This window comes from Notamacropus eugenii, chromosome 7 (assembly GCF_028372415.1).
Source record: "Notamacropus eugenii isolate mMacEug1 chromosome 7, mMacEug1.pri_v2, whole genome shotgun sequence".
In the NCBI taxonomy this organism is placed as follows: domain Eukaryota; kingdom Metazoa; phylum Chordata; class Mammalia; order Diprotodontia; family Macropodidae; genus Notamacropus; species Notamacropus eugenii.
The window spans coordinates 38,099,266-38,111,268 of record NC_092878.1 but is presented as its reverse complement, the minus strand read 5'-3'; the positions used below and the strand labels follow the sequence as shown (position 1 = coordinate 38,111,268).

At 42.9% G+C, this 12,003-nt stretch overlaps 1 protein-coding gene across 1 annotated transcript in view; it reads left to right on the top strand.

The window, feature by feature from the left end:
• The first annotated feature begins 4,815 nt into the window (after positions 1–4,815).
• SLC24A4 (solute carrier family 24 member 4) overlaps positions 4,816–12,003 on the top strand; it is a 297,207-nt gene continuing 290,019 nt past the window's right edge. Inside the window, exons 1-2 of the mRNA XM_072624485.1 lie at positions 4,816–5,958; positions 8,306–8,416. Of these exons, the coding sequence (XP_072480586.1) occupies positions 5,796–5,958; positions 8,306–8,416 (274 nt within the window). The 5' untranslated portion in view covers positions 4,816–5,795. The remainder of the gene's footprint in view (positions 5,959–8,305; positions 8,417–12,003) is intronic.

Below are 12,003 nucleotides of genomic sequence, written 5' to 3'. Positions count from 1 at the left end.
GATTAATTTGAGTAGAGTACAGGGGATTCCCCAAGATGACTCCTTGGAGGTCTTCTCTAGCTCTGAGGTTCCACAAAACATTGTGGTTATTTTCCTTTGGCCTAAAAGTTTTGCCAAGATTTGTCTGCTGGCCATCCAGATGGCACTCTGTCTGTTGCCCTGCGATTGTCTAGTTTCTCTTTTCTACGGGAATTACTGAATAGCAGCCTGAAGAGAAAACAAGTCTTCAAAAAGTACACGGAGATGAAGACCATTCATTTTACTTCCACATGAATTTATCAAGTGCCTTTTCTGTCCAAGGCTTTGTTTTTGGAATATGTGTTTAATATAAGCATAGAAGTAGCCAAGTGGAACTGGTGGATAGAGCAGTGCACCTGGAATCAGAAAAATCAGAATTCAAATTCAGCCACTTAATTCAGACACTTACCAAGTGACATCTGAAATGAGGATAATAATATCACATCTTCCAGCATTGTAGTTATAATGATAATTATTATTATATCTGTATCATGAGTAAAAGCTGTTTGTACAACGGATTGCATTTTAGACCAAAGGAAGTGAGCTCGTTATGTAGGGAGATGACCCCATCACCAATTAATCGGCAAGTGTTTTTAACTCTACCTCAATGATACCTTTCAGTCCTATTGTCCAGTAAGGTCTCGTTGTTTCTTATTCAGATCATTGTAATAGCCTCATAATTGGTCTCCTTGCTTCCAGACTTTCCTTTTTCCAATCCGTCCTCCACACAGTTGCCCAAGTAATCTTCCTAAATGCAGGTCTCATTCTCCAGTTCAAGAAGTTTAAAAGTCTTGAAGATTCAATGTCTCTCTTCACTCTAGGATTAAAATATATGTAAGGTGGGAGATAGAATGGATTCACTGAATTGTTTTTTGATGAATTCTCCACCCAACCTAATGAGATTAAATGAAACTGCTCCCCCAACAACTTAATGAGATCTTATAGGGTTCAGAGTTGGGCATGGCTATTGGCATCTTGTGGAATTGGTTCCTGGCTGCCTACATTCTTTCTGAGACTTGGGGAACAGACTCTCATCATAGTAGCCATCCCTCCACTTGGCAAAGGCAGTTTCCCTCTATTCCCCTCTGCCTCTGTCTTTCTCTCTTTGTGTGCCAATGTACACTGTCCTCTCTCCTGGGAGCAACTGAACATGACTTGTGGTTGAAACACAGCCAGCAGCGCACCAGCTGAACAGCTGGTTTGAGAGGGGAGTTCCTGGGCCTTGTGTTCCTAGCTGACTGCTGCCTTTCTGTTTTTTCTGGGCACATGATAGACAACATTGAAAGTTGAGATTTCCTTTGGAAGCAAATGGTAGAAGCAGATAGGGACATGCTTTCTTGCCTCTTTGATCTCCATGATGCTGGTGCAGACTGTAACCCATCTATGTCTTTTCTTTTTATATGAGTTTTGTCATTGTTTTTCTGTGCATCTCAGAGAATCTATTAAATGTACTGCCCCTAATTTTCTGAACATTTACTGCTACCAGTATAGCATTCAAATCCAACTAACAGTTAATCCCTAGCTCTCATTACATAATGGGCCTATGTCCTTTTCCAGTCATATATGTCCAGAATGTGTGTATATGTGTGTATATGTATTTATATATATACATATACATAAGTAAATGTATATATACACATATATACATATACACACAAATATTTCTTGATACATATAAGTGTGGTAATTACAAAGGGGAACTAAAAAAGCTACAAGAAATTTGAATAGAGATTTGTTCTAGATGCAGGGAGTTGAGGGTGTATTTGTTACAGGGATGGAGAAGGTCATGGAGCGGAAGGAGCAGTGAAAGAGAAGTTAAGGAAGACTTCGTGGAGGAAGTAGAACCTGACATTTTTTTATTTTGTGATCACATAATCTTCTTTTATTCATTTGTGCCTGCATATCCTTGGCCCTTGGTGAGAAATACCTACAGAGGGTATCTAAGTAATTTGTCTATCCATGAAATAGAATACAGTGGCCCAGAAACACAAGGCCAGGCTTAGAAAAGAATCCTGACTCTTATGTATGACCAGACCTTTGCTTAAGTTGAGATTACAGTCTGAATGGCAAACCCTTAGGTAGATTAATTAAGATGAAAGAATCATAATTGGATGTTTCTTTTTGAGATAATTTCTTAAAATGGAATATAAAACTTTTAAATAATGCTAAGAGAAATGAATAAATTTAGCATATTAGTTGCTCTAGAATTTTCTGTGAATACTCAAGTAATTTTCCATAGCATTGGAAGAAATATTTTAAAACCTAAATTTGGGGAATTCAAAGACTACATTTTAACATACATACATTTCAGGTCCCTGAATTCATAGGCTTCTAATAGTGTGGGCTCCTTTCATGGTAGACGCTATTACTCCACTCATTAATTTCTATGTTTGATACAAAGTAAGTCAAATGGAAGGTAAGTTTTGGATATTATGTCTATGCTGATGACATGGATTATTTCCCTTGGAGTTTTCTGATATAGTAACCTCTGTTTTCAATAAATCCAGTATTTTGTAGGCTACTGAAGCAGTTTTGTGCTGCTACAAATAATTATGGCCTCTGTTACAAGTTTTGGAACCTCAGAGTAAAGTACCAGTGACATCGCCTCAAGGGGAGGCTGGGAAATGGATAAGTAACTGCAGAAAATCAGCATGGTACAAGGAAAAGAACACTAGGTGTGGTGTCAGAGGCTCTGAGTGTGAGTCTAGATTTGCCACCTGACAGCTCTGTAATTTTGAGTAATTCCCTAAACCACTTAGAAAGTTTCCTCTTCCATAATATGAAAGTTTAAATATTTGTATATTCTACCTCAAAAGTGTGCTGAGGGGAAAGCACTTTGTAAACCTTAGAGTACCATGTAAATGTGTTATTTTTTCTGAGTTTCCAATGAGACTGTGTATATAAGTCACAATATAAATGAGCTATTATTATTATGAAAATTTGAATTGTTAACTATCTTGCAATATAAATATAGGATCTTGGACCATTCCATTAAACTAGGGGAAAAAGGACCTTGTTACAAAACCTCCCCTGCAGAAATTTTGCTGCACCACTGTTTACAAAAATACCACTGATTGAATGAAAACATGTCAGAGACTCTGTTTCATAATTACCTCCTCTTCCCCTCCCCCATCATTTCTTTTCTCAGTCATTTAAGATTTAGAAGCTTGGGTCTATCACTGAAAACACACAGGCTTGTGAGCACACACATACAACCCTTGAGAAATAGACTGAGCAGCTTGAGAAATTTTCATGCTTTCTCTCAGTGGAGTATGTAAAACCTAGTCCCAGGGACTTTTTAGCCAGATCCCTGCATTGGCTTAACTCAACTTCACCAACAGGTGTCCTTTGGGAGAATGCCTTAGGAGGCCAACGCTGATGTTTTCTTGATGGAGTACTGTTTGTTAGCAAAGTTTCTATCATCCATTTTCACTTATTCCTTTGGTACTCCACTCTGCTCACATGCATGGAAGGCAGAAGACCTAGGTTCCATTCTCTGCTCTGTTCTTTGCTACCTGTGTGACCTTAGCAAGTCATTTACCCTCTCCAGTCCTCTGCTTTACCATTGTTAAAATAGGCCTCTTCCAAGTCTAAACGTTATGATCCTAAATAAGAGGCTGGCAATGAAAACAGAATTTGAGGATATTAGACACAGGAGTCAGCAAGTTTGGACTGGAGTCAGGTTATGCCTTGTTGTTACTTTGTATGCCTCTTTGTAACCCCATTTCTTGGCAGAGATACTAGTGATATCCCATGTCCTTTTCTAGGTCATTTTACAGATGAGGAAACTGAGACAAACAGGGTTAAGTGACTCTCCCAGGGTCACTTAAATATATATATACATATACATATACATATACATATACATATATATATACATATACATATACATACATATATATATGAGGCCATATTTGAACTCAGGTCCTCCTGACAACAGTGCCATACCAGTTGGCAAATTTACTAGTTTACCAGTTGGTTCATTCACCTTCTCTGGATCTCACCTTAGCATCTCCATCTATAAATCAAATGGATTGGATCACAGCATTTAAAGCTCAAAGAGACCATAGGGTTCATCAGGTCCACTGATTTTACAAATGAGGACAATGAGGCCCGGAGAAGTGATTTTCTCAAGGTCACACAGATTTAAGTAAGAGTCAGGGATTTAAGACAATTTCTTCTGCTTCTAAATTCAGATTCTAAATTCAAATTTTCCAGAGTATCTAAATGATATCTAAGATCCTTTGTAGCTCTAATGGTCTATGATATTTTCCTCCTCAAGTTTGCTAGGCTGCTGCAAAATGGTATAGTGAAAAGAGCTTGGATTTGGCAGTTAAAGAGGATTTAGCTTTGTATCTCAGCTGTACTACTTACTGCCTAGGCCAACTGAGACTAATCGCTCATCAGCTCTGAGCCTCAGTTTCCTTATCTGTAAAATGAAGGTCCTGGACTACATTATTTCTAAGGCTCACATTCTATGACCCTCTGGGATAACCTCTGGGAAAGGGGTTAGCTCTATAACTATAAAGATTATCCCAACATAAACTGGTCCTGGGTGGGGAGGGGTGGAGGGCACCGATGGTAATCAGAATGAGCCCTTGTGGGAGAGAGCTACTCTGCAGAAATCTCAAATTCTAGATCTACTTAAGGTTTTAAAAAAAGAGCTGCAGCAGCCGAGGATTGCACAGAAACATTGCATTTCTTTACCAGGGGGCGGAGAAGGGGGGGGGGGGGAAGGAGAGGGAGATTATTTACATTGGTCACTAGCTAATCCTGGGGGCGGGGGCGGAGAGAAGCGTGAGGGAGAGAGCGCCCTGAGGGAGTACACACGTGTGTGTGTGTGTGTGTGTGTGTGTGTGTGTGTGTGTGTGTCTATGTGTGTGTCTATGTGTGTGTGTATAGACACAGAGACAGGGAAGGAGGCGCTGAAGCATCTCCGACGCAGGCGCCAGGAGTCGGGGAACCTTGTGAGAAAGTTACCGGGGGAGAACTGGGGCCCGAGGCAGGAGCTGGTCCCCTCCCAGCCCTCCCAGCCATCCCGAAGCCAGCCGCCCGCGGGGTCTCCAGGCAGGAGTCGGGCCCGGCCCCGCAGGCCCGGGGCTGTTTGGGGCTCGGGAGCCCGGGCCGCCCAGTCCCCCGGGCCATTTTACCACCTGCGCTTTGCACACCAGAGGAGAGCAGGAGCAAGCGCGGGCGAGCGGGTGGCTAAACTTGGAAGGAGGATGCTGCCCGCCGGAGGGGCGATTCCCGGGCGCTGAGCCTCGGGCATCCCTTGGGGCTGTCAGCTCTAGGACCCTCCCCTCCCGGAGCAGGCTGCGGGGGCCGTGGGCTGGCCGCGATCGTGCCCTCCGGCTGAAGCCCGAGCTCCCCCGGGGAAGCCGGGGCGCAGCAGCTGCGGCGGCAGCGCCCGGGGGCCGAGCTAACGGAGGCGGAGGTCGGTCCGGCAGGTAGCCTAGCCGGGGTGAGCCCCGAGGGCTCGGTAGGGAGCGGCTGCCGCCGCCGCCGGCTCCTCCTTTTGGTCCCCGGGCCATGGCTGGCGTAGGGCGCAGGGTGGCAGCCCGGCTCTGAGCGCTCTGAGCGCTCGTCTCTTCCCTTTTCCGACTCCTCCAGCAGACTTCGCCTCCGGGCCATGAAGACCTCCCCGAGAGCCGCTCGCTTTTGAGAACCCCCGCTCTCCTCTTTCTCCCTTTCCTCGAATCCGCGGGTTGGCCTCAGGGTCGCTCCCCATCTCCGACCGCTCCGGACCCTTGTGCCCAGGCGAGGCGGCGCTCGCCGGGATGGCTCCGCTGCCCCTGCCGCTGCCTCCTGCGCGCGGGCTCCAGGGGCTTCTCCAGTCCCGGAAAGTTCACAGGAGGCGAGAGATGTGGCTGCAGCAAGTTGTCTTCGTCTGCGGGGTCCTGTCCTTGGTGTGGTGCGCGACCAGTGTGCTCGCCAGCCTCGGTAAGTGGAGGGAGGAGGAGAGTGGCGGGGGGTCGGTTTGAGAGTGAGGGGGTCGTGCGAGGGAGGCGGAGTTTGCATCCCTGGAAGGGCATCTCCGAGGTCACCCCTTTGCCTTAGGCAAGGTGCTCACCCACTCCTCCCTCCCGGGTTTGTGAGCCCGGAGAGTGCATAGGATTTAAAAGATCTGAAAGGGATCCTAGGGATGATCTCGTCCAACCTAGACGTTTGTTTTTGTTGTCACGTTTGGCTTTGAACAAAAGGGGAAACCGAGGCTGAGAAGCTGAGGGACGTGCCCAAGGTCATACAGGTAGATTGGAACCAAGATCTAGCTCCATGCTCCCTTCCCCTATCGCCAGCGCTAGTTTTGCATTACTGAGTTCCCTGGTATTCTTTCTAAGCACCACCTCCCACCACCCCCACCACCATTTGCTACTCGGAGTGCCAGTTTACTGTGAAAAGCAAATCTAATATGCCCCAAACCAGACCTGGTCGAGCTCCAAGCAGATGTATCCTGGTGGTAGGGATCCTAGGGTAGTATCCAGCTGTGAGAACCTTTTTCAGGGAAAAGGAAAGGTGAAAGCTTGGGACAGTGCATTTTTTCCAGGATCTCCTTTCCTTTTTGCTCTTTGCTTTACCTGATAGAAAGAACCGAAGGTACACCGTGCCATCTTCCCCCTTGAAGTGCATCACGAAAGAGAGATAGAGGGTCTTGGAAACTGTCATATTTCATTCCAGAGACTGGTCATCCATTTGGGGTGGAGGTGTAGGGAAGAGACAGACGAAATCAGACAGGGGAGCAAGGAAGGACGTATGAACGGTGATGCCATTAGCTAAATTAATGAAATCTTTCAAATCCCCTGAATGCCTGTGCCCCAATCATTCCGTCCCTGTTGTTCAATGTCCAAGAAAGGCAGAGGGTTACAGTCTTTGCCAAGAAGTCAGTGCGTCAGCTAGCATTTATTAAGCACCTACTGTGTGCCAGACACTATAAAGCTTTGGAGAAGCAAGTCCAGTCTGCTTTTCAGAAAAGATAAGTAATAGGGATCATAAGGTACTGCTGGAGAGAGTGAAATAGGGTGGGACACACGCTAAGCTGTTATGTCTAATTTCTATTTTAAACTACCTGTACTAGACAATTTGAGGACACAGTAAAAAGTGGTTCTCTCAGATGCAGACAAAAACCAATTATTTATGTTTTCAACTGGAGCAGTCAATTGAATACATTGATAACGGCAGCTTTGCAGTTGGATGCATGTGATGCCTTTTCTATCCAGTTATGTACTAGAAATAATAAAACACTGTACGGCCCCTAGATGATAACATTTATTCTGTATCCTCATATCTAACTTAACAGCATTGAGTCGAAGATGCTTAGAACTGAAAGAGATCTTAGATATTGTCTAGTTCATTTACTCATTTTACAGCTGAGAAAATTGAGACCCAGAAAGAAGAAATTACTTACCCAGGGTCACACAGTTAGTTAACGGCAAAGCCAAAAGTAAAATTTCACCAGGTTGCCTGGTGCTTGGTCCAGTACTTTTTTTTCCCACTAAGCCAGCCAGAGAGAAAAGAGGAGCATTTTCCTCTAAATAGAGAATGATGTAAAATGATCATTTTAAATATAGATCAGGAGTAACTCTTAAAATACTTATGAAAATGTATACAATTACTGTCATGTATGTACTAGACTGCTTGTGATGTAAATCAATGACTATGCACATATTCTAGGCATATTCGTTAAAAGAATGTCCTACAGGTGGAACAAAGAAATAAAACTATCATATTTGCAAGAGAGGTAGTTATGGAGGCTGGAAAGAACACTTCTAACTAGAGTAGACAGACTGGAGCTCGTGTGTCTTCTCTGCCATTTTACTAGCTATGTGATTTGTGGCAGTTCACAAGAGTGCTCTCTGAACCTCACTTTCTTTTCTTTTAAAATGGGAATGTCCATTTTCAAGATGCCTAACTATCTCTGAAGGAATGATGGGAGAAAAGTACTTTGTACATTGTAAAGTACTGTTGAAATGCCTGTGGTTATTCTACTGATTGAATTCTAGATGATCAAATTTTGTGACTCTAGGGAACATGCCGAGATGTGAAATAGAACTTGGTGGTCCTGTGAATAGTGCTGGATCAGGGGTCAAGGAGAACTGAGTTCCCTTAACCTCTATTTGCCTCACTTTCTTCATCTGTAAAAGGAAGATAATAAAAACATCTGCCTCCCAGGGTTATTTTAAGGATCAAATAAATGAGATAATAATTGTTAAGCTCTTAGCACAGTGCCTGGCACATAGTAAACACTATGTAAATATTAGCTGTTATTAATATTATTATTATTTGCATATAGAACATGAAACAGCTTCCAAAGACAAACATCGAATACCTGAAGTATGGAGGAACAGAAAGCTGATGGCATCAGTTAATGGAACTCAGGTGGCCAAAAACTGCACAGATCCTGGTAAGAAACCAAAAATCAACCCCCAGGCGCTTATTAGTCCCTTGGAAATACGGTATATGGTACGGTTATGGTGAATAACCACAACATTGAGTTGTGGTAAAAGATTTTTTAAAAGAGTAAAATGGTAGCTTTGTGAAAGGTAATTTATAAAGAGTATAATTCCGTGTGCTGCTAAGCAACTCAAATACTTTTTGTATTCAGCAAGTGAAAAGGTCATGTGCAAGAGAACAAAAAATATATATATTTATTCTCACAGTGCTTCTAAAAGCTAAGTGTTTTCTCATCCCCTTGGATTTACTCTTGTGTGTGTGTCTGTGTGAGTGTTTGGTGGTTTTGCTTTTTGTTTATCCTATCCATTTGCCCTTCTCTCCAGGGGCATCCAAACAGACAATATTCATTTCAGAAGCTAAACTGTTCCCCTCTCGTCACTGTCTGTGAATATATTTATGAGCCTAATGCCTGGAATGAACTCTATCTTCTTCAGTTGAAATTTCTTTTTCTTCAAGATACAGATCAGGTGCTAATTCTTCCATAAAACCTTCCATGATTCTCCAAGGCATTCAGTTCCCTCAACCTCCAGCCCCTCTTGCTTCACAAGTCATGTGCATGTGCACACAGACACACACACATATGCACGAAAATAGTATAGGATGCTAGGATTTAGAACCGGATTGCATAATCCAACTCCATTTTAAAAATGAGGAATCCTGAGGCCCAGAGAAGGGAAGCAATTTACTCATAGTTCCAAAGTTGAGATTTAGACCCTGGCACTATGACTCTAAATACAATGCTTTTTGTCCACTGTTTTGGGATATCTCTGTTTATCTCCTCAATTTCCAGAGAACTTTGACTCTTTACTTTGTCCCTATCACATTATGTGTTGTATGTTACACCAGAAATATTGTCAAATTTGGATTCATAAGGACTGGGGTCAGACACCAGCTCTCCTACTTACTATTTGTGTAACTTTGGGTAAATCACTTAACCTATTTAGGCTCCAGTAAGGGGTGGAAGAGGCTCAGATTAGATGGTCCTTTGAGGTCCCTTCCCTTCTAGCTCTAAATCTAGGACGCTCTGATTTCTCCTAACTTCTGCTTGTATCATCCTTATCTGTATACATACCTTATCCTCTCTGGTAGTTGGAGAATAGGGACAGTTTCATTATTGGGATTGACTCATTGTTCTTTGGCATCTAGTCCAGGGCCATGGTATATTGGATGCTAAATATATATTTGTTGAATGCCACATCAAAGTGGCATGGCATCCTCTATAAAGCACTAGATGTTCTTGGTGGGATAATCTCTGTCTCTTAAACAGTTTAATTATTGTATAATTAAACTTAAAATTTGCTCCCTTTACCCCATACTGTTGGGCTGGCTCTGTTATTAAGGCAGTGGTTGATTATTTTTAAATATAGTAATAGATCAAATTTTATAGAGTGCTTTTTTTACAAAGTGCTTTCCTAAATAGAAGTAATGTCAGAAAATCAAGAGAACAATAGTGATCACCAGCATGTGTTGGATTTGGCATCAGGAAGGGCTGGGTTCAGATCCTCTCTTCAAGGTTGTGTGACTATGGGCAAATAATGTGTCATTCTTTGAACTTCAATTTCTCATCTTTAAAACAGAGCTAATAATACTTGCTGTATCTATCCCAGAGAGGGTTATTGTGACATTTGGATGACATAATACATATAAATCTCTTTGCAAAATGTATATAAATGTCTATTACTATCATTATTATTTATCACATTTTTTTCCTGAGGCATGCTTTACCTAAACTGCTTCAAGACAGAAGGTATCCTGATTTTTCCTATAGAAGAAGGAGCCCATGGGGAGATAACGTGGTGTAATTAAAAGAGTACCAGAGCAGCAGTCAGGTATCCTGGGTTGTAGTCCTGGCAAAGTTCCTATCTTGATGTCATAGCAAGGTAGGCTAGGTGCCCAGTGGTTAGAATGTGGGCCTAGAATTAAGAAGATGTGAGTTCAGATTCTGTCTTAAACACTTATTATGTGTGACCCTGGGCAAGTCACATAACCTCTGATTACCCAAGTTTCCTTAATTTTAAATTTGGGATAATAATAGCATCTATCTCTGAGAGTTATTGTGAGAAATCAGATGAGACAATGTCTTTAAAGAGCTTAGCAGTGTCAGACACATAGTAGGTAAGCACTGTATAAATTCTTGGAAGCACCTAGGTAGTGCAGTAGATAGAATGCTGGGCTTGAAGTCGGGAAGATTCATCTACCTGAGTTAAAATCTGGCTTTGGACGCTAGCTGTGTGACCCTGAGCAAACCACTTCACCCTGTTTGCCTCAGTTTTCTCATCTATAAAAATGAGCTAGAGAAGGAAATGGCAAACCAGTGTCTCTGCCAAGAAAACTCCAAAAGGGATCATGTCAGACATAACTGAAACAACTCAACAACAACAAAAAAAACCCATCATATAAATACTTATTCTCTCCTCTTCCCTCATATTGAACAAGTCACTTTCATTTTTTTTGGATCTTGGTTTGCGCATCTGTGAAACTAGGGGAAGAGGGTAACACCTGCCCAATCGTGTGTGTGTGTGTGTGTGTGTGTGTGTGTGTGTGTGTGTGTGTGTGTAAGGATAAAGGAAGAGAAAGTACATAAAAGCACTCACAAAACTATTTTTGTTATTGTTCTTTTGTTTTAGTCATGTTTGAGTCTTTGTGATCCTGTTTGGGGTTTTCTTGGCAAAGATATTGGAGTGGTTTGCCATTTCCTTTTCCAGATAATTTTACAGATGAGGAAACTGAGGTAAACAGGCTTAAGTGACTTGCACAGGTTCACACAGCTTAGAAATGTCTGAGGCTGGATTTGAACTGATGAAGATGAGTCTTCCTGACTTCAGACCAAGCACTCTATCCATTCCACCACGTAGCTGTCCCCACCCAAAAAACTATAAAAATAAATGTCTGGCATATTATTCTATTACCTTTCATAGCCCTGTCCAAACTGTTTATGCTTCATTTGGCGTTCTAAGTAGATAGCTTTCCTTGCCCACTGCCGACCTTCTGTGGGTAAGGAAGGGAGGGACAGATATCCAAGAAGGCAATGGCTCACAGAGGCTGCTGCTGGGACTTCCCATAGTGTGTGTTTTCTGTCTATTCAGGTGCTTCTATTTCCCCCACTTACCCTATTGCCTCCTTATAACTTAGTCAGCTGTAGCTCTGACTCTGTCACCTAATTTTTCCCAGTGCGTGTTTCTTCACCAGTCATGAGTGGTGGGTGTATGTGCAGAAGGGAGATACATGCTGCTGAGGGCGTCAGCTCTGCAACATTGAGAGCCCCAGCTTGGAAGGAGGGGGATGTGGGAGTGCTGGAGCCTTGGTGAATCACAAGCCCCCTTTCCAAGGTCATTGCCCAGGGTCAGGGGAGAGTTAGATCTCTGTTCCTTCAGAATCTAAGTGGGCAAATTCTTGCCAAGCTCAATAAGAGATGAGGTGAGCAAGGCCACTGCTCTTCAGAATTTACATGGGAGTGGGTAGATGGGGTTAACAAAATGACCTGTTAACCCTTCTCCCTTTTGGATGATGCCTTACGATTAGCAAATTGTTTCACAA